The 22,756-nt window shown below is 45.5% G+C and overlaps 1 protein-coding gene across 12 annotated transcripts in view; it reads left to right on the plus strand.

Annotated features, from left to right (window-relative positions):
* The window catches only part of RHOBTB1 (Rho related BTB domain containing 1), a 118,063-nt gene extending 114,504 nt beyond the window's left edge, over nucleotides 1-3,559 (plus strand). For all 12 annotated transcript variants that reach the window (XM_055308867.1, XM_055308876.1, XM_055308865.1 and 9 more), the window contains 2 exons: nucleotides 730-835; nucleotides 1,359-3,559. In XM_055308867.1, coding sequence (XP_055164842.1) covers nucleotides 730-835; nucleotides 1,359-1,528 — 276 coding nt within the window. In that variant the 3' untranslated portion in view covers nucleotides 1,529-3,559. The remainder of the gene's footprint in view (nucleotides 1-729; nucleotides 836-1,358) is intronic.
* The last annotated feature ends 19,197 nt before the right edge of the window (nucleotides 3,560-22,756 follow it).

The following is a 22,756-nucleotide window of genomic DNA, read 5'->3' on the forward strand; positions in this document are numbered from 1 at the left end:
GAGGTATCAAGGTTCCACCTGATCAAAGAAACCTCAGGACCAACACACTGAATGGATGTCTGAGAAGGACAGGACAGAGTGTGGGGTGGGGGAAGACTTGCCAAATTTGGGGAGGAATGGGACGTGACTGTTGAATTTTGAGCACCGAGTCTGTTTTGGTCACGGCTGCCTCAGCTGCCACCTCCCCAAGCATCTGCTCAGAAAGGAGATGTTGTGGAGCGTCAGGTCCCTGCCACCCTGCCCACACTGCCCGCTCTTATGTAACCGAAGGACAGGTACACGGACGGTCATACGGTCCGCAGTCTCCTCTTTCAGATCCTTGGCCCCCCGCAAGCCGAGCTCTGACATGCTGAGGCTGAGGCTCCCTAACCAGAGTCAGTGTCGCTGCCCTGCTGCCGGCTGGCACCTTCCAAAGGCCACGGTCATTTATCACTAGTGGGCCAGTGCAGGGGGAGGCTGGGAGGCAAGGAGTGCTTTCAGCTCCTGATTTGATACAGTGAGTATTTTGGGTGCACCTGTCACAGGGGTAAGGAAGAGGTGTGCCAAACGCTATATTTGGCTGGTCTCGGGGCCACAGCCAAAGTCAAAACAGTGTAGTCAAAACAAGAGGTTGATGGAATCAGTCACGCGGGCCCTTTATCTCTGTCACCCCAACGGTGGCTTACTGTTTCTCAGTGGCCCCCCTTTAGAAAGCAGGAGTCTGATTCCCTTTTGGTCACTTCCCTGTAGTTCCACAACGCCCACCAGTTGGCCGCCTGGTGTTTGCACCACATCTGCACCAACTACAACAGTGTTTGTTCCAAGTTCCGCAAGGAGATCAAATCGAAGTCCGCAGGTGAGACTGTGGGTTCCCAGCTGTCCTGTTCTCATGGCCTCTGAACGAAGCATTGACCCTCTGTGCCCTTGAGCAGGTCTGTGGGCAGCAGGCGGCTCAGGGAAAATAGGCTCATGGTCACACGCCTAGGCATGACCCAAAGAATTGTTGGTTTGGGGTTCTCTTTTTGAAGAGCTTCATAGCTGGAGGATTGGGTGGAGTGGGGTTCAGGCTTCCCTGCCACAGGGCACACTGGGCTCACCCTTATCCGAGGAGGCATGCCGAGGGCAAGCTCACACTCTGAAATCGAGTGGTCGTGGGCTCAGGTGCTCTGTGCACAGCTACTTCTAGCAAGTGATTCTAACTCTCGAAACTGGAGTGTTGCAATCTGCAAATGGTCCTACCCCTACCCTAATCCCTCCACGCTGGGTTGTCGGGACAGGGTGTCCAAGAGCAGATACGAGAAGCAGCTGGGCACAGAACCTAGAATGTAGAAGCAATCCACGAATGACGGGTGTTACCATCTGCATCTTTCCTTCACCAGACAACCAGGAGTACTTTGAGCGGCACCGCTGGCCCCCCGTGTGGTACCTGAAAGAAGAAGACCACTACCAGCGAGTGAAAAGAGAACGGGAGAAGGAAGACATTGCACTAAACAAACATCACTCAAGACGAAAGTGGTGCTTCTGGAATTCGTCTCCAGCAGTCGCCTGAGGAGGAAGAGATAAAAATGAGTAATCTGACGCACCACTTGTTAAAAGCACTACTGTAAAATTAGTCTTATTATTAGAGATAAGTTGTAGTTCAGGTTTCAGGCACTGATCTTCCTCCACTTTCGTGCATTTCTCCTTGTTGGGATCAAAGCACAAGCTCCCCATCTATGAGCCTGGACAAAAAAGGGAAGCTGACACTCACGGCATTCCTTAAACTTATGTGTATGTTTTTTGTTAGAAGGCTTAATAAACTTTAGTCCGTCACTTCGTTTCTTTTTATACAAAGGAAGACAAAAAAAATCCAGCTTTCATGTTTCAAATTCCAAATTGGAAAATATTTTTATATGGTCTCTTGTATTTTGTTGAAATGAAAATACTGTGTATTACTTTATTTTACAGGCCACAAATTAACCATGAAGTCGCCCTGTGATTCTCTTTGCCCACATGACCACCAGGCATTATTACATAATGAGAGGGTTATCCTCTCGTTGTGAAGTGCAGGGTTGGAATGAAATTCCCCCAAGCGCAAGTTAGAGAGTGTTTAATCTTTGTTCTGCCGAATAACACTGGTGTAATTACCAAGTCAGCTCCAAGACTGTGTATTTACAATATTTGCCGTGTAAGTGCTAGTAATTATATGGTTATATGTGCCATGTAAAATATAGTGATATCAAGTCTTCTGTTGTTTAAAATGTCCAGATTCAAAAGGATAATCTTTATAATCATTAGAAGGGCTTATTAAATCCCAGCAGTATCCGGGGCAAACCCACTGGGGGACCCGAACACACGAGACGCCCTCAGAGCACCAGTGTCTGAGTGGCTGTGTGAGGCTTTGCGTCTCCCGGTGTCCCTGGGTCTTGCCATGCTTCTGCGTGCAGATTCTTCAATGACTTGAACTGAAATGGGCAAGGGAAGGGATCCCCAGACTTTGTCCCAATCGTCGGCAGGCTTGTCACATCTCACCCACGGAAACAGGCTTCTCAGGTCTCTTACCTGCAGCCAACTTCACTTTGTAAGACACGCATTTTTAACTCTTCCCAGGGAAAATTCATGCCACTGTAGAAGCAGGCTGAGGCAGACCACCCACCCCTGCCGAAGGTCAGCGGGGCCTGTGAAGGCGTAATGCTGGAGGCTGGGTCGTCTGGGGTCCCTGCATTCTCCAACGCAGACAGGAACCTTATTCCAAGAGTCTAGGAAATGGTGCTATTGTTAGTCTTGACCCTTTGTTGTTCTGAGTTTTCAGTGTTAAAACGGAAAGTATTGAGCAGGGGAGCTTCAGAGAGGCAGGCAGCCGTTGCTTCTCTACACATTAAAAATGCTACAGCACTCATACGGGGCATTTTAAGGCCACAGCTCCATACCTGCTGTGGGATGTGGTGTGGCGGGGGCTGGGGCTGATTTTGTTGGGAGGTCAACAGGGGATGCTAAAGGTTGTTGATTTTTTTTTTCTAGCTTTCGAAAGTTGGAAAAGAGACAGTTGAGTCCAAACCCCACTATTGACAACCATACGCATTTGAAAATTTACCCAGATTACAGATGGACATTTATTACTGGCAGTGGATACACACCAGATCCAAGATTTTGGAGAGGCTCAGAAATGCATCACCCCCTCATGGTAAAGGAGAGGGCAGTAGAGTAGAAATGGATGGTTGTAAATGCATCTTCCTTAAATTTTGGTCCATAGTGTTGTAAATCATTAACAGGAGGAGAAAGGAGACAGAATGAGAGGATAAATGTCAAGACTCGGGAAGAATTGACATATATCCCATCCTAAAATGATAGAAGTTGAGTTTTTAGTGAGTGGTCAGAGTTGAATTTATACAACCAAAGTTCCCATGTGATTGTAATCTTGCCAAAACATAATGGACACATAAATGAACCTGGGGTATAAGCAATAATATCCACTAGTGTTTGTTATCAGCTACTGTAACCAAGTGGCTGGTTCATTTGGTTGATGCTGATTATGGCCTTTAACTATGGTGGTTTGTTTCGTGTTTTTTATTTCACAAAAAGCCAATAAAATTGTTTAGCTATAAAATGCCTCCTTTTTTTTAAGGACTACCAAAATGTCGTGTGTGTGATTTTCATAGCTTTTTCTGAAAACTATCAAAACTTTAGAGGTGCTGGTCATGGGGGATCCGTGTGCTTCCATAACAAGGCAGCTTGAATGACTGTCCTCTCTGTTTTCTATACTGTCAGCAGAGTTTCCAATGCCACCATGTAGATGTGGGATCTGGCCCTTTCCTCTTGGATAATACAGTTACATCACTAGATACAGTAGAGCATTGGGAAAAAATACAAATGGTGTCCATAGCCTAACCGGCTTATTATAATCTTGGTTTTGGACAATTCTGGCAGAAATTTAGTGAAAGATTGCATTGATTGCATTGTAGTTCATGAAGATCATGAAGATCAATCTTTTCTTTAGAAGCAGCTCTAAGAAAGCCTTTGGGAAAATCTGTGAACAATCTCTGGACCGAGATCAACATCCGATGAGATGTCATAGGGGCACTCTTCTGAGAGGCATATTCCCTGTAACTCCATGGAAGGGGGTTGACAACTATAGAAAATAATTGAGAAAAGACAGTGAGATTTCCAACATCTTCCCACGCCTTTCAGAAATGAGTGGTCCAGATCATGGCACAGGTTACATAATGCGTACGAGTGGAGTCTTACCTAAAGAAAGTACTGGTCTAAGTTTCTCCCACGGCAATGCCTGGCAAATCATCAAAGATTTCAAGAGCCTACACTGGCATTATACAAAGGATAAAAAAGCATAAATCCTACTGGTTTCAAGGTAACTCAAGTATTTTCTTTATGGAGATTCATAAGCAAGAATCCAATGTTTCTAAGAATTTTTTTTCACACTTGCTTTCACTCTATGGTTGAATTTCATCACTGTGACATTCACTTCTACTAGTCAGAGGATAAAATGAAATGAATCCTGAGTTTGGGAAGTATTTTATGAGTGCAGCATTTCTGAATTGAATGCTTTTCTGCAAGCTAAAGATTTACCGGGCTTTCTCTTAATTGGGTATTTCTTTAATCAAATATCCTAATTGGACACTACTAGACAAGTATCAATAAGTCCTCTTTTCTAAAAGAATATGACCATTGCATAAAAAACATAGAGTTAAAAGTTATCCAAGGAGAATGTGTTTGTGTTATATGTATAAGTAAGGAAGAAGCAGCGCAACAAAGAAAAGAAAAAGCTAAGGACAATTTAAAAACAGAAAGAAAAGCAAGAAAGGCGACTGACCAAAGCCACAGAAGTTTCATTAAGCACTCTGAGATACAGAGTGCTCTCTTTCTTCCAAAATGCTAAATTCTGAGATTACTCCATCTCTCATGACTTAATTTATTTTCAGATGAAGACTTTACTCTCTTGAATTTCCGATTAGAAAGCAAGCAATGGAAGCACCTGAGTGGCTCAGTTGGTTTAGCATCTCCCTTGGGCTCTGGTCATGATTCCATGGTCCCACATCATCGTTGTCTGTCGAGCCTCTTGCTCAGTGGGGAGCCTGCTTCTCCTTCTCCCTCTCCCATTCCCCCGATCAAATAAATACATAAAATCTTAAACTGGCAATGTAGGGGCCCCAGGGTAGCTCAGTTGGCCAAGCATCCGACTCTTGATTTTGGCCCAAGTCTTGATCTCAGGGCCTCGAGTTCAAGCCCTGTCTTGGGCTGCCAGCATGGAGCCTACTTAAAAAAAAAAAAAAAAAAAAAAAAAGCAGGTGATGTATGTATGCAACAAGAAAAGGCACTGGTGACCTGGAAAAGCAGCACTTCTGGAAAAGCTGGCTAGATTAGAAAATTCTCTCGTGCTGATAGTGCCTTTAAATCAGGGTATTTTTACTTAAGCAATTTGGTGCATGGTTTTTCACTGGGCTCCTGTGCAGGCACCTCATCAGTTAGATACCATCAGACCATAGTCTACAAAATATGGAAATAACGTAGGAGCAGTAACTCTTGGGTGAGAACCAATCAATCATGTAGTTGTACATTCACAGACATGAAAGTGGTAGAAACAACGGTAGGAGACATGATGCGACTTGTCAGCAATCACTCCTGTTTCTCACTGAAATTTCTAGTGACACAACATCTTGGTGACACGATAGCCAGTGGAATGCAGATGTAATGGGTGGTGCCCAAATGTGGTCCCATGGAAAGAGTATTTGAATTCTTTGAGTCTGAATACATTCTCAGTCTCAGAGACCAGAATGGTTAGATTTTGCAGCAATCAGTGAGGAGAGAACTTGATTCACATCTCTCTGCTTGGATACCCACTGTGAAAATAAAGGAAACCATTTGAAATGGAGTAGAGGAAGCCCTAAAGGGGGCGCTCTCACGCATGTACCAATCTGCAACCTACACAAACAATAGAATTATCTTGGTAAGAGAGGACATTTTTCACATGGGAATTTCCTCTCCCACTTTTAAGAAAAGCAAGGAAGATCCCTCTCTGCCCCAGCAACAAGCGCAGTAACCTCCCACTTGCAGCCAGTGAGAAACCACCACAACCTAAAACCCTGCTCTTCCCTGAGGAACTGTTGTTTTAAACCAAGGCTCCCTGGGGGCTCCAGGGTGGCAAAGTGGGTTAAGTGACTCACTCTCGGTTTCAGCTCAAGTCCCAATCTCAGGCTCGAGAGATCAAGCCCTGCTTTGGACTTCGTGCTAGTGTGGAGTCTGCTTGAGATTCTCTCTCCTTTGATTTCTGTTCCTCCCAGTTGTGCTCTCTCTAAAAACAAATAAGTCTTTGAATAAATGAATGAATGAATGAATGAATGAATGAATGAATGAATGAATAAATAAATAAATAAATAAAACACTTCAGTTTCCTCCAAACCTAGTAAAGGCTGACCTTCTTTATCTCTTCCGGCTTGCCTATGATCCATCAGAACTTGGATATTCTTGGGGATCCCTGGGTGGCTCAGTGGTTTAGCATCTGCCAAGCTCAGGGCATGATCCTGGAGTCCTGGGATTGAGTCCCACATAGAGCTACTTCTCTCTCTGCCTGTGTCTCTACTCTCTCTCTCTCTCTGTTTCTCATGAATACATAAATAAAACCTTAAAAAAAAAAAAGAACTTGCATGTTCTGAACTGCAACTCCTCTGTTATTCCCAAACTCATTTTGCTAATAAAATAACTAGCTATTTTATTTTTAAGGGTGACACAACCAAAGTTTGGGCAATTTTGAAAATTCCTTCCCAATCTAATAAAAAGAAACAACCTTGTCATTTCATGATTCATGGTAGTTCAGATCAGAGTGGGTATTTACCCAGGGGATGTTAAGCTGAACTTCTATGTGAAAAGATACACAACCTTTCTAAGCTTTAATCATCTAAAACACCGGAATAACTTGCATTGAGTTTTTGGTGCAGATTAAATGAGAGGATTTATCCTCAGCACAGCGCCTGGCATATAGTAAGCACTCAGTTTCTGAACCCGTGACTAAGTGTGTTGACTATCAATGTAAGAAATCCAAGAGAGGACAACATTGTGTGTTACAGAACAGAACAATGTGGGCTTTTCCTCATTCCTCTTAAGACAAGTGCACACCTTGCTGCTTCATGCTTCATAACAGTGACTTAAAAATTAGAAAATAAAACAAAAATTAGAAAATAAGAGCTATAGTAAAGTAAAAGAAAAAAAAAGACAAGCTAGAAAGAAAAAGCAGGTGGTGGGAGCACAGAGGAGGGAGCACAGTGCTAACTTCCCAAGAGGGCTTCCCCCTCCCTGGGCCACCCTGTCTCTGTGGAGTAAGGGCTGCACCACCGCAAGACCAAATTTGGCAGAGCCTCAGATTCATTTGGAGAACTTATGTTTCATTCCTCCCATATTTTTTTCTTATTTTTGGATGCAAAGAGTCTAGTTAGCCAGGCTCCTCAACACCCCTGAGTGCTGAGCATCATCAGCTTCTGTCCTACCAGGCCCTCCTTCCTCCATAACATCCACTCCCATTACAGGTTCAATATATAACTTTCCACGTGTGGATATCCTAATAAACACTGTTGTTTCAGGTGTGTGATCATTACATAATAAATCTCACTGATCTGCTTCTCAGACTCCACACTGTCTTGAAAACCTAGCCACACAAGACTCTGCATCCAGCCCCGTACTTCCTGTGGCTGCTTAGTGTTCCTAAGACTGCATCCACATCTCACTGTCCAGTCCCACTGGTGATGGGAACCCTGGTCAGTTCTCATTCCCTGGCACTGCAAATGAACCTCCTTGCACACACCCTGAAGTCAAGCTCTAAAAAAACCAGGACTCACTCCAGATGTATAGAATCAAAGCCCGTGAGCTGATGGCCACATGTGGGAACTCACTAGTGAGTGGAATGAGGGATGAAAATCCTTCCCTGCTCCCAGGACTCACTGATACAATTCTATAGAATTCAAAACTCAAAAACCTGAAAGGTTCTCATTCAGCCCAGAGACTGGCTGTCCTCTAGTCTATCAGAAGAGAAATGGAGCTTAACTCCCTGGCCCCTGAGAGGCGTTGAGAGGCTCTCTGATGGTGAAGGTTGTTGCATGCTGGTATGAGTTAGTCAGTCCCCTCTGACTCTGCCATTGTGTGTCCTGCGACCCTCATGAAGGGCAAGAAGACAAGATGGCTTCTCAAGAGTCCCTTGAACACCAACATTCCCAATCTTCTGCCTTGAAAGAATCCCTAGACAGCTTGTGTCCACATGTGGAAGGCTGCTTTCTAATTTCACATCACATGAATTCTAAAGAAAGAGTAACCTGCTTGTATAAATTTGATAGACTGTTCAAACTGTCTGGGAAACTTCCAGGTTCTTCATGACTCTTGAATTCTCCAGAATCTGTCAAATTGAATAGGAAACTTCCATTTCTCCTAGTTTCCCCACCCTGGTTGAGAAGTCAAGAGCAATACCTCCTAAGTTTAACAGAGCATTCCTCCAACTGCCCAAATGCTAAGCAACCCTTCCAGCTGCATCCATAGGGCAACGTCTACCTCTGGATCATCATTCTGGTTTTATTCCAACAGTTCTGCAGGGAAGAAAACAGTTTTATTGATCCATATACCTTCCTGCAACTTACCAGACTCGGGGTATGGAAGGGATAAATACCTGAGCTCATCCCCATGGCATATCTTTTTGTTTTCTTTTCATAGTTTGGGTTGTTTCTGATGGACAGATGTATTGGTCACAGGGGTAGATGATATCTCTATGCATGATGGTAATTTTTGCTGATACTAGCTCTTTCCAAAACTGGTATTTGTCCTCAGTTTCAGTGAGCATGTTCTTCTCTATTATGTGTGTCCTGAAGCAAAAATGATCACATCTATAAGCTATGGATTAGGACATAGCTCTCCTGTCTTAAAAACACTTGGCATGAGTGAGGCCCTCAGATGACAGCCACAAAAACATGCTTTGATTAAGAATGTCTTGACCCAAAATCCACTCAGGAATTCAGGGCCATCCAGGTTGAGGATTATTCCAGATTTCATTTCTCCTGAAACAGATCACCCATTGCCAGCAAAATCTGTCAACAGGTTCCCTTTGATCTCCGAGTCTGGAGGAATGCCTTACAGCTCCCACTTTTCCACCCCACTTCCTCCTTCACCCCAAGCCTGACCCCTGTTTCTAGGTTTGGCCATGTAGAAATTCCATTTGCCCCACCTCAGACCAAAAGCAACCAGATGATGCAAATGAAGGTTTGGATGCTTTGTGGTGGGTTAAGTGAAAAAGGTCCACTTTTCAAATCCTCCAGAGGTTCATTCTGAACGCTTTGTAGCCCCAAATCTCTGGCATCAGAACGGACTTTTTCATCTACCATACTTGCCAGAGAGTCACCTCCTTTCATTCAGTCTTCAAAATTTCTTGTACTGCTGTGGTGCAAAGTATTTACCTCTTACCTTGGGAAGCTTTGTGATCACATTCTGATTAAGTCCTCCTCCTACCCTCATAAAGGGCTGGATCTGATGATTATTACAAATTATTCCAATAAGCTAGGACTTTTTGAACTTCTAGTATGTGTTGAAAATAGTACATGACTCAATGTACGGCCCCAGTGAGTATCCAGTGTCTGGTTGGACACACCCAAATAACAACAATAAGATAATAAATGAACATGTCAAAATTAATGCTGTAGATCAGGTATAGAAAACAGGCATTAATCTCATCTGCTAACTCCAATCAGTAATGTATGACTGTGTTGTGACTTATTCTTAGGCACAATCCAGGCTCCAGGGCAGAGAGTGCTGGGGCTGCCTAACAGTATCTGACAAAACTCTGGGAGAATGAAATAGTAGTAATCATCACGTTTTACTTATTCCACAAACATTTATTGCACGGATACCCATCCAATGCATGTAGGCACATCTAAGTACCAATGTCCCTACATTCCACTTTGGGAGGCCTGCAGTGGAAATCAACAAATATATATATTTATCAGATGAGTACTATGAAAGGAAAAAAGAAGAAGATAGAAATTAATAATAATGTCTTAGGGCAAAATGATGGTGACTAGACTTAAAAATACTGTATTGTACACAATAGAATATTACTCAGCCATCAAAAAGACTGAAATCTTGCCATTTGCAAAGACATGGATGAAGCTAGAGAGTGTTATGGCAAGTGAGGTAAATCAGTCAAAGAAAGACAAATACCATATGAGGAATTTAAGGGGAAAAAAATAAAACAAGTAAAGGAGAAACCAGGAACAGACTCTATCTTTATTTTTAAGGTTTTACTTCTTATTTTGGGCAGCCCGGGTGGCTCAGCGGTTTAGGGCAGCCTTCAGCCCAGGGCCTGGTCCAGGAGACCAGGGATCGAGTCCCACATCATGCTCCCTGCATGGAGCCTGCTTCTCCCTCTGCCTGTGTCTCTGTCTCTCTCTCTCTCTCTCTCTGTGTCTCTCATAAATAAATAAATAAAATCTTAAAAAAAAAAAAAGATTTTACTCTTTTATTCACGAGAGACACAGAGACATAGGCAGTGGGAGAAGCAGCCCCCACCCCATCCCCCAGCAGGGAACCTGATCAGAACTGGATCCCAGGACGCCAGGATCACACCCTGAGACAAAGGCAAATGCTCCACCACTGAGCCACCCAGGTATCACAGAACAAATTCTTAACTATAGAGAACAATCTGATGGTTAGCAGAGGGGAGGTGGATGGGGGGGATAGGGGAAACAGGTGATGGGGATTAAGGAGGGCACTCGTTGTGATGAGCACCAGGTGTTGTATGGAAATGCTGAATCACTGTGTTGCACACCCAAAACTAATATAATACTGTAGGTTAGTTAACTGTATGGGATTTTAAATTTAAATAAATTTTAAAAAGGAAAAAATGAATAATAATACTGTGTTCTATATTTTAAAGTTGCTAAGATAGTAGATCTTAAAAGTTTTCAACACAAGAAAAAAAATTGTAACTATGGATGTTAATTAGATTTATTGAGGTGATCCTTTAGCAATACATACTAATATTGAATCATTATGCTATACACCTAAAACTAATATAATGTTATATATGTCAATTATTTCTCAATTTTTAAAAAATACCATTTTAGATAAAAGCAGTCAGGGAAGTGCTCTCCAAGGAGGTATTATTTAAGTAGAGGCTTGAACTACGTGACTCTGAAATTTGGATAGAATATGGCTTCACAATGTTTGGAGCATCAGCTAAGACCTGGAAGCAAAGGGTAAATAAATGGCAAGGGGCTGGAATCATCTGGAGGTAGCTACACTCACATATTTGTGGTTAACGCTGGCACTTGACTAAGACCCCAGCAGGGCTGTTCACTAGGACACCTATATAGGGTTTCTCCATGGCGTCTCTTTGCCTGGGCTTGTTTGGGCTTTCTTAAAGAGTGGCAGCTGAGTTCCAAGAGTGAGTGTCCCCAAAGAGGAAGGTAGAAGTACACGGCATGTTTTTCATTTACCTCAGGAGTCATGTTGCATCTCTTCACTATACTCTATTGTCTGAGGCAGTCAAGAGGTCTACCCAAGTTCCAGGGGATAAAGCACACACTCCACCACCCAATGGGAGGACTGCCATGGTCAACTTGTCAGAGCAACCTGGGGAATCAGAAAGACTGTTGCTGCCATCTGACACAATATCCAAAAGTGAAAGAGTTGATGGCTTACCACAGCTGCCATTTGACTGGAATGAGAAAGAGGAGACGAAAAGATGAAGCGTACCCTATGCCCCAAAGAGGGAAAAGAAAGGGTCAGGGCTCAGAGCAAGAAGGAAAAGCTCTGCCACCACTTACTTTATTATTTGACATCTTTCACAATCAAAACTACCACCAGGGCTATTCTCTGACCTTTCCTGCCTGATTTCTACAGGAACCCATGCTCATGGAACCAACAGGAACTGCCTCCACCTCACCCAAGCTCATCATAAGGATTACCTCTCCAAGTGGGACAGCCACTGTATTTCAACAGCTTCAACCGTCGAAAGATTACTGAGCCCCGGGAGGCCCAGCTATTTTCCTGTTAGATCCCTCAAGATAAGAAACAACCTCTTTAAAGGCATGCCCTCTCATTATACTCACACAAACTCTCCAGGGAGAGTCTGAACTTCTTGCGCTAATGGCCTTTTGTTCGGTACAAGTTCAAAAAGCAAATGTTTCTTCATAAACAACAACGGCAGCAACAACAATCTTCTTTTACAGTGAAGAAACCAGAGAGCCCAAAAGTCAACATGAAATACCAATGGGGTGGTGCCAGGACATCTTGAGTTTTTAAACCACACTGTGTGACTGTAATGTGCTCTGTCCTGACTCCCTTCCTGGCCACTTCTGCTGCTCCTCCCCTTGCCTACTGCATTCCAGACCCACTGGTCTTCTTGATGTGCCTTTCATAGGCCAAATATGTTCCTGCACTGTGAGCTTTGCACTTGCTTGTTCCTTAGCCTGTTCTTTCCCCAGGTACCTGCTTGAGTCACTCCACCATTCCGGGACCTGTACCAGGACCACAAAGCTTCAAGAAGCAGCACTCTTTCTGCTCAGATGCCCCACCACAGCGGCTTCCTTGAGTTTCTATCTATGTGGATATCCATCTTCAAGGAAGTAAAAGCAGCCATCTCAGCTTATAGTTGGAAAAGAAGTCAGCCTTGAAGTCTTGTAATTATACACACCGTTGCTCACTTGTCTGTTTTATCATCAGAGCAAAGAAGCAGTGACTACTCCGCCCCCTATTTGTCTCCTTCTCTGTAAACAGCCCCTTGATGGTTTCTAGGTGAACTCACTGGTGTACCTTCGACTAAACCCTCTGACCTGGCTGTAACCCCAACCCCAGTCACCTTGTGCTGCTCCTTCTCTCTGATTTGAGGGAGGCCATATGCATGTCAGGAGTGGAGTGGGAAGCAGCAGCTAGTGGGGATACCAGTTGGAAGGCCCAGTGCAGTGATGGGAGCCAGAGGCGGGGAATGCCAATGAGAACAAAGGGCTCCCTTCCCCCAGAGTAACCTTTCCAAAAATAGGCATCCTGTTTCTTTTCATCAAAGTCACCAACTCATATGTATTTTGGGGCATCTGGCACTCGAAAGTTCCAGATGTTTTGCACTTGCTTTCACAAACTTTCAATAGGAACTGATATTCAGACCATCCAAGGGGAATGGAAGCAAGGCAGACTGTGTCTGAGCCAGGGGTTGGAAAGGATACTCACCCAACAGGTTTCCTGGAACTATCCAGTTGCCAGACTTAGAAACACCTGGAGTCCAAGCTCTTCACAATGGTTTAATGGTCTTTCGTTACCATAGGCACAACCATTTTAGAAGGGAACCCTCAGCTCCTGTCCATGTTTGAGCAGCACTTTCACATCACTCTCCATGATGGTGGAGTCTTGGGGCAACTCTTCCTGAGCTTCTCTCTACCCTCTGTTGGCACCTCCCCTACAGCAGTGGCCACATAGTTGGTGGGAGTGTGACACTCATTGGACAGGGTTGCTCAGCCTGGCTCACCCTTGCCTCGAGGAAGGGCAGGAAGGGCCAGGACTCTTATACTCCCTGCTCAACAGAGAGAACTTCTGGGTCAAGACTTTGAGAGGCAGTCTGCAGGCCACCATATTCTCAGGGCCTTTCCTTTCTCTGCCAGCAGTGGATATGTGAGCAGACCCTGAACTTCTACTGACAGTGGCTAAGGCATGGACCTGAGAAGGACCAAGAGGCCCTCACACCGCCCAAGGCCTGAGACAAGGGTCCAATCCAGCTTCACCAGGAAATCCTGAAATTCAGGATTATTAGAGAGCTGACCCCACTAATAGAGCTGAGACTTTGATCACCTTATGGCTGCTTATACCTTTTCTTCACTGGTTAGAGCCTGGAAGCAGGGAGAGATGACTATATGACCTCCCCAAGCACACAACTACTACCTTTTCTTCTTTCCACTTGCTGAGAACATGGCACCACTCATGACAGTTCTGCTCCACCTCCTGCCAACCCTGTTTCAAGGTGAGGAGGGTAGGGCTAGGGAGGAGAAGTCACTTACCCAAGATCACAAAGTCAGTAAGTACCTGGCGAGAATAGGACCCCAGTCTGTCTGATTCCGAAATCCATTCTTCAGGGCTCTGCCAATCAGATTCCCATTTGTTTTACAAATAAGAATACAGACCCGGAGAGGCTAAAGAGCTTCCTGAGCTTCTACACTCAGTGCCAGAGCAGGGATTCTAACTCACCTCAGTACTCCTTCACTTTTTCCATGGGTGCCTTCCATTGGTTGGTTTGTTTACTGGATTTAGACAAATTTATTCTAAAGTTCTTAAAGATAGTAATGGCCTTGTGCTATAGACCAAATGCTCGTGTCTCCCCTAAATTTATAAGTTGAAATCTGCCCCCCCAATGGGATGGCATTGGGAGGTGATGCCTTTGGGAGGTGATGAGGTCATGAGCGTGGAGCCCTGTGAATGAGATCAGTGCTCTGATAGCAGAGACCCCAGAGAGCTCCCTCAGCCCTCTTGCCACATAAGGATGCAGAATAAAGACAGGGGTCTATGAGCCAGGAAGGGGTTCACCAGACACACAATCTGCTGGTACCTTGATCTCAGACCAGCCTCCACAACCAGGAGAAATGAATTGCTGTTTATAAGCCATCCTGTCTGTGGTATTTTTGTTAAAGCAGCCCAAACGGACTAAAATACCATGAAAGCTCTAAAAACAGGAGAAAAAAAATAGGAGATGAATAGACTTATTGGATATTAAAATATCTAAGGGGCCTTTACAATTCAGGCAGTTAATGCCAGCCCAAGAACAGACAGAAAGGTGGCCCAGAATAGAAAGGACAGAAATAAACACATGCAGAGTATGTTTGCCCTGTGATTAAAGTTTTTGCTTCACATGGGTGGGGTAGGGATGGAATTTTTAATATACAGTGTTGAGACAATGGGCAGCCATTTGCAAAGAAAAAAATAAAATACATCTGTACTTCCACATCATTTTTACCTTCACGGGTCTGGGTAAAACAAATTTAACCATAGAACTAATACAAAACTGTGGGTGACTCTCTGGAGAGGGGGATAACGTTTATGGCTGATTCCAGTCTTCAGGAAACCAAAGAAACAACGGACGCTTTCAATTATGTAAACTGAGAAATGTATTCGTGAGGCCCCCGAGGGCCAGAGAACGTGCAATGGCCCGGTCACCTCTCGCCCTCCTGATAACCCTCCTGCTCTCTCCTCGGGCTTGCATCTGCAGACTGTCCCTCACACCCACGAAGCCCTCTTCTCACTGAGTGCAGACAGCCGGGTGTTGGGTTCCAACGGCCTTTGAATGAGATGTACGTCTCGTTTCTACCCGGCTGGTTGGCTAAAGTGTAACCTGTGATGGGATTCTGAAGTCGTCCAAAGCTCACCAGTGTTCTAATCTGCAGGTGCAGGTACCAGATGAGCCCCGAGTCTGGCAGACATGGGCCACAGCCTTGCTCTCTGGAGAGGGAGGAGGCGAGCGGGGTGCAATATTTCTCTGGGCACCCCTGCTATATTTTTTTTAAGATTTTTTATTTATTTATTAGAGACACACACACAGAGAGAGAGAGAGAGAGGCAGAGACACAGGCAGAGGGAGAAGCAGGCTCCATGCAGGGAGCCTGAGGTGGGACTCAATCCAGGTCTCCAGGATCACACCCTGGGCCAAAGGCGGCCCCAAACCACTGAGCCATCCAGGCTGCCCTCCCCTGCTTTAAAAACACCTCGTCGGGAGAGAGAATGATGACACAGAAAACCTGTTCCCTGCCCTCCCTGTCTTGGCAGCAGATAGGGAAATTAGGAAGATGGAAGGCACGTTTGCGCTAACCCAACCACTAGTCTTTCAGGAGGCATCAGTGTGAACCTGGTAGGAGATGCTAGGTCATCGATGGGGCTCTGAGAGGGGAGGACCAGTAGCACAGTGACCTGGCCCCATGTCGCCGAGGCAGACAGCTAGTCAAAGAGTCCTGCCCACGTGCCATTCACAGTTTGTCCCCATCCTCTGCCCGAACACCCCTTCCAGATGCAGTAGACACCCCCATACGGCAGTAGACAGCCTGGCAGCTCCAGGCTTCTCTGCTCCCAGCAGGCCCTGTGGTCTGGGTTGTCACTTTGGGTGAAGACTGAACCACTGGAGAGTTCTCCAGCTCCAGCTGTGATACTGGGGAATCTGGTGTATAGTGTTTGCCATCCTGACTTTGGGAAGAGTTAAAACTGAAGGTGAAGTTGCAAACCGTCAGTCAAGCTCCTCGAGATCACAAGGCAGAAATACAGACAGAGTCCACAGAGCACAGCCAGGAGGGCTTCCTTGCATACGGCACAGGCATAGGGAGCAGGAGGTGCAGCTGAGGAGGAAGTAAACACGAGAGCACGTAACCCCCTAGCCTGCCCTAAGAACTTAGGGCCCCCATGGAAGAGGAAGCAGAAACCAAGCAGCTGCTTTCATCATACATTCTGGTCACAAGCAGCAGGGGCTCTGAATGACAACCAGAAATGGAAACTGTGTGCCAGTGGTGCCGGAGCTGACCCACACCAGTGTAGGAGAATCAGCTGTTCAATTTTCAGGAATTTTGCAAGCCATTTGAGAAGCTGATAGCTTGAATGAGTATGGGAGTATGTATGCCGCGGAAATTAGAAAACAGATCAGAGGCTTTACAAATCAGTGCCGTGTGTGTGTGTGTGTGTGTGTGTGTGTGTGCGTGTGTGTAGAGCACGTGATTACACATTTACCAGCACCCTGCTGACTTCTCCCCATTCTTTGGGAATTCAGCACATCTGGCACATAGAACATGAGTCCGTCAGCCTCGTCATCGTGGAGTACTCCTAGTGACAGGTATCAGGTGTGTCCTCAAACAACTAGTAGGCAGGTGACATGGACAAGCAAGGTGATTCAAAAGACCTAAGGATGACAGATTTGAGTATATGTGCAACACATAGGGACTCCTGGGAATAAGCTGGGAAACTTCTACAGGTCAACCTATCAAACGTGAAGCTCAAACATAACGGGGTCTCCTTTGAACCCACAGCGAGGGTTCAAGGTAGATAGTCCCCCTCTATGCTTCCTAAGTGGTTTCCATGTGACCTCTCTTTTAAATAATGCTTAAGACAGGGAGCTCACTGCTCTGTATGTTGATCCATCCCATTCTTGGGCAGCTCATGCTGCTGGAAGCTCTTCCTCACATTTGAGGAGAAGTTTGCTTCTCTACCATTTCCCCTTCCAGCCTGTTTGCTCACTAGGCTCTCCCAGTGCTGCTCCCAGGGGTGCCATATAGGGAGGCTCCGCGGTTCCTATGGAGAGAGCATCAGCCCCTGCCAGAACAAGAGGACCTTCTCCCCTTGCCCATAATCCCAATGGGGAGGGTCCTCACCCAAGTTTGCCTGTGCTCTTGAATATCCCACTTCCAAGGCTGTGATGATAAAACCATATTTCGCCAAACCATATTTCTCTCTCCCCTGCCATTTAGTGTGATCTCCATTATTCGTGACCCTTCCAATATTCTTAATGCCAAAAGGTGCAGAATTGATTTTGCAGAGTGCTCTGCAAGCTATAAGATACTCATTTGTTTATCTGAGAGGATCCTACCCTGGGCTAGGTGTCAAGCTGGGCTAGGCAGTGCGGGGCATTGGGTTTCTGAGCCACATTGTCTTGAAAACCATGGAGCTTTGAGATGAGGCCAGGGACAGGGGGAGGAGAAGGCATAGCAAGCTGAAGCTTCCTCCCCAAGGGGTTCTCAGTGCCCTTGCCTGCACTGGGTAATGAGACTCCAAAGGCTACTGCCAAATTCGACTCTGGCCAGCTTTCAGCTTAGAAATATTCAAACAATATTTGTATAAATGGATTCCATTGAGGAGGCTAAGCCTTCGAATAGGCATGCCTCGCTGGGCTCAACTTCCTCTGAATAAAAGACAGTATGGGGGGTAGAAAATGGGCTTTGCAACTAGAGTTGAACACTTGAGTTCAAACACCAGCCCTGCGCCACCACAGAAGTGTTCCTGTCTCTCTCAATCTCTGTTTCTCATTTACAAAGCAGGCTAGTGTACAAATTAAATGGTAAAACCATGGGAATACCTGCAGTGGGACTCGGTCCGTACGATTGCCCCCAGTACCGGTAGGTAGTGCCCTCGGATTGCCAAGGACTTCTTACCAACCTCTTCTGGGCATTAACTAGGACTTTCTCCATTGACCCAGCAAGGGAAATTGCTGCTGAACCTCTGGGCCTTGTGGTAGCAGAATAATGAGAGGCCCCTCTCCCAAAAATATCTATGTCCAATTCCCCAGAACCTATACATGTTACCTCACGTGGCAAAGGAGATTTTGCAGAAGTGATGAAGTTAAGGACTGTGAGGAGGAACAGGCTATCCCAGATTATCCAGGTGAGCCCACTGCAATCACCAGGGTCCTTAGAGGTGAGAAGCAGGGAGGTAAGAGTCAGAAAAGGAGAAGCTATGACTGACACAGAGATTGGAGTCATGCAAGCAGACTGGCTGATGACAGGCTGCCAGGTTTGAGGCCTGAGGAAGGGGTCATGAAGAAAGAAATACAGGTAACCCTCTGGAAAATGAAAAAGGCACAGAAATGAATTCTTTCCTTGAGCCTCTAGAAGGAACTTAGCCATGCTGATGCCTTGAATTTAGCCTGGTGAAACCCATTTCAGATATTTGACCTCCAGAATTGTAACACAGTAAATTTGTCTTAGTTGTTTTAAGCCACTAAATTTGTTCAGTAGCAACAGGAAACTATAGAGCCCTTAATCCCTCCTCACCCTGAAAGGCCCACCAATGTCTTCCTCAAATTCGGGGGGAGCCCTGTGATCTCCCAGCTTGGCTCTGGCCCTATTGAATAGCAGAGCCACTCAACCCTGTCAGGATGGAGAACAGAAGTCTGATTTGGAACAGAGCCACAACAGGTAAGATCAAGTGCCTAAGTACACTAAATGTATTCATTCGCTCAATCCTCACCACATACCTATAAGGTAGGTACTTCATATGCCCTTTTCCCAGATAGGAAACTGAGGCACAGAGGTGGTAAGTAATTTACCCAAGGTCCATACCATTAGCAAGAATCAGGATGCAGATTTCAACCCAGGAAGCCTTATTCCAGAATCTAAGCTTTAAACTATTGCTCTGCACGGTGCAAGTTCCACACTCTGACAAGGAACTGTGGGCAGGGCCATCTCAGGTTTTCCCCTCCAGAGGTTCACCCCATTGGACGACTTGAAATTTAAAACAGCAAATTTCTCCCTCCCTCTGGAGGTTGAAGAGCAGTTGGAAAGAGGGTGGAAGCCAACCTACCAACCCCATTTCTGAAATGCAATCACTGTCAGAGCCCAGAAAGCTTTCCAAGATCCTCAGAAAGGACTGTTCGAGATAGAGTGCTCCCTAACATCCGAATCCCGCTCCCCAGGCTTTGCTTTTGACTGAGCCCCAGAAAGAGGTCCCAGTCATCTCCAAGTGGCCAGGCTGGTGTGGGGACTCCATATAATAGGGTGCCTGCCCCGCTCCTGGACACTGCAGGGTGGCCCTGACACAGGCATCAGGCCAGAAGAGGGCAGTGATGTGGCTGATGGGTTATTAGAAGTTAATATTTGAAAGCTGCTCAGAATGTTGCCTGGCCAAGAGTAAGACTGTGTGAGCATGTGTTTAATTTATTGAGTGTCTTTCCCTGGACAGAAGGCTGCTGGAGGAAGAGTTATATAAAGCAGAGCTTCTCAAACTTTAATACGCACATACATCACCTGGGGATCTTGTTAAAATGGAGACTCTAACTCGGAAGATCTGACATGGAGTCAAAGATCGTGCGTTGCTGAGGAGGTGCAGATGCTTGCGGTCTGTGGACCAGACACTGAGTAGGGAGAGTGTAGATGACACGTAATAAGAAATCTTAGTATGGGAAAGGGCCTGAGGACCCACCGTGTACCCTGACCACAGCAGGAGTCTGGACTCTCAAGCCTTTCTCTCTTTCTGGACAAGCAGCTTTGGGCAGGAGGAACTGCTCAGCCTGGCCAGGAGGTGGCAATGGGCCATTTCCACTGAAGGCTGGCCATGTCTCAAGCACGAATGAGGGATGTAGCCAGGAGGCCAAGCAAGGAGTTGACCAGTAGACACTTAAACCCTTCAAAGCCTCTGCATCCCTAACAGAATCAACACCGAGCTCCTTGGGATTCACACCCATGTCGACACAACTCAGAGCCCTGATCTCCTTTCCACCACACCACCAAGGCTTCCCGGAGACTGCCGGCGTGGACAGGGGTTAATCAAACCCCTTCTATCAGTAGGAAGTCCCCGCTGGCCTTTTGTGCTCTGACAAGGAGGCCAACCGCACTCCTCCGGGCCCCACGCGGCCCTGGTTGCGTCCCCGTCCATCTTCCCAGCCCTCACTTCTGAAGTGTGGTTGGTCAGTGGACCCGCAGATCGTTATCACCTGGCAGCCCCTTAGAAATGCAGACCCCCAGGCCCCCCCAGACCTCTAAGCACAACCAGAGGCCCCCGACAGTGCGCAGGCACAAGAGGGTCTGAGAAGCACTGACCTAAGCCACTTCTATTTCTGTGTTTGCCTCTCCATTCACACTCAGCCCCCATCTCAACTTCCCTCTCCCAAGCGGGTCAGTGTGACCTAGATATGAGTGTAAATTTAGCCTCGGCTCTGACTCTCCTTGGTTACCTCTCTCTTCAGAAGCTTCCAGTCCAGTCCTCATCTTCCTGTTGGGGCCAATTCTGCAACACTTCCCTCCCTTAAGCTAGCCCAAAATATGTCAGTAGCCTTTATTTAGGAATCTAATAATTTTTTTCCTTCTAAACAAGAAATCATTAGCCTGAAGTTTTAAATTGTGTTCAGACAAGCTGCTGTGCGTAGGCCCAGCTCTGTTAGGTCTTCTACTCCTGCCCTGGAGATTGCCCACACACTGGGGGAGTCAGTTTCGGGGGGACAACATGGGAGGCCATCACTGGGGGGACGGTTCTGTGTAGAGCTCTTGTCCTGGCAGCGCTTCAGATTGTGACAGGGAGAACACAACAAAATTGTAAGCGGCTGCTATTCCTTGTGAGCCTCGAGCTGGGCTGACAGGGTCATCCCAGGGCGGGTGGGCTTCTTCCCAGGAGGCGATGTGACAGGTGAGCCAGAGGAGGGTTCCTTTTATGGCCCAAAGGGCCTGGAGATACACTTCTAACTTCACCCTGGGTGATGAATGATCCTGCCCCCTTTTCATTCCCCATAAGAACAGCCTTCACAACTCTTGACCAGGATGTCTTTGTTTGCATTTTAGTTTTTAATGCAGTCTATCAATTTCTCCCAGAACATAAAATACATACAGATATTTGTAATATAAATACAGATACTTTTGTCAAAGCAAATAAAAACTAGTTTACTGAACAGATATCACGGATCATATGTGGATCTGTGTCTTTCCTGTCTTAGTCCTGTAAGTCTAACATATACACTCTCTGACTTTAACTATTTCTTTTGAGTTTGTTTCTTTTTTTGCCTTTTTTTTAAGGTAGGCTCCATGCCCAATGTGGGGCTTGAACTCATGACCCCAAGATCAAGAGTCACATACTCTACTGACTGAGCCACCCAGGTGTCCCTGCTATTTTTAATTTTTGATACCCTTATCATGTCATTTAATAAAAAGTTACTTAAATCTTTCATTTATTTAGCATACATTCATTGAGCACCTACTAAATGCCAGGTACTCGATCAGGTGGTAAGAACATAATCGTTGAGGGCCTCACAGTCTTGAAAGGGACAGGTAGGTAGGTAAACAAATGCACAGTGAAGTAAGGCCTGCAATAACGGGATGTACGGCATATGAAAAAAAGAATTCTCAGTTATAGGACAGTCAGTTAAGCATCTGCCGGTTAAGCATCTGCCTTCAGTTCAGGTCATGATCCTGGAATCCCAAGATCAAGCCCCAAGTCAGATTCCCTGCTCAGTGGGGAGTCTGCTTCTCCCTCTGCCTCCCCACAACCAGCTCATACTCTCTCTCTTTCTTTCAGATGATGATGATAGATAGATAGATAGATAGATAGATAGATAGATAGATAGATAGATAGATAGATAGATAGATAAATAGATGATACAATCTTTAAAAAAAAAAATCCTTGGTCATGAATATCAGGATTCCCCAGAGAATCCTTAGTGTAGTGACAATTTCAGAAGGTACTGAGTAACACATTCCCTATAAGATAAAAATCATCATCACTTACATATATGTCTTATTTTATGCCACCTCTATGTTCATGGTGGCAATATATTTTTGTGGCATTTTCCGTATCTATCACATTTTTGATAATAATACATAACTTCCCAAATCTCTTGAGAAGGCACCAACAATCCTCTGCAGTTCCCGTCACTCCCCAAGTTTCCTAGTCTTAGTGCATTTTTTCCAGTAGGTTCAGGACCGGGTCCAAGATAAGATCCGTCATCCCGAAGAGCAAGATCATGAGGACTTCTTAAGTGACATGAGTTCCAGCCATATGGCCTGAGTTCAGTGTAGGACTCCAGATCCAGCATGGGATTATATATTTTGACATGGTTTCCTTGTTGCTACTCTGGGATAAGTACTCTCTAGCTACTCCTCGATAGAGAGTAGAGAGATAATTTAACTTGTCCAGTGGCAAGGACTGATATTTGAACTCAAGTGAGTCATTCCCATTGTCAGACTCCCAGAAAGAAGTGGCTTCTCAGACAGGAAACTAGAAGTTAGACATTGAAACTTAGATGGGAAGGAAAATAATCATTGTCATATTTGTGTAACTAACAAAACTAATTGAGAGATTGCTACATACCAGGCACTATCCTA

This window comes from Nyctereutes procyonoides, unplaced genomic scaffold, assembly GCF_905146905.1.
Source record: "Nyctereutes procyonoides isolate TBG_1078 unplaced genomic scaffold, NYPRO_anot_genome, whole genome shotgun sequence".
In the NCBI taxonomy this organism is placed as follows: domain Eukaryota; kingdom Metazoa; phylum Chordata; class Mammalia; order Carnivora; family Canidae; genus Nyctereutes; species Nyctereutes procyonoides.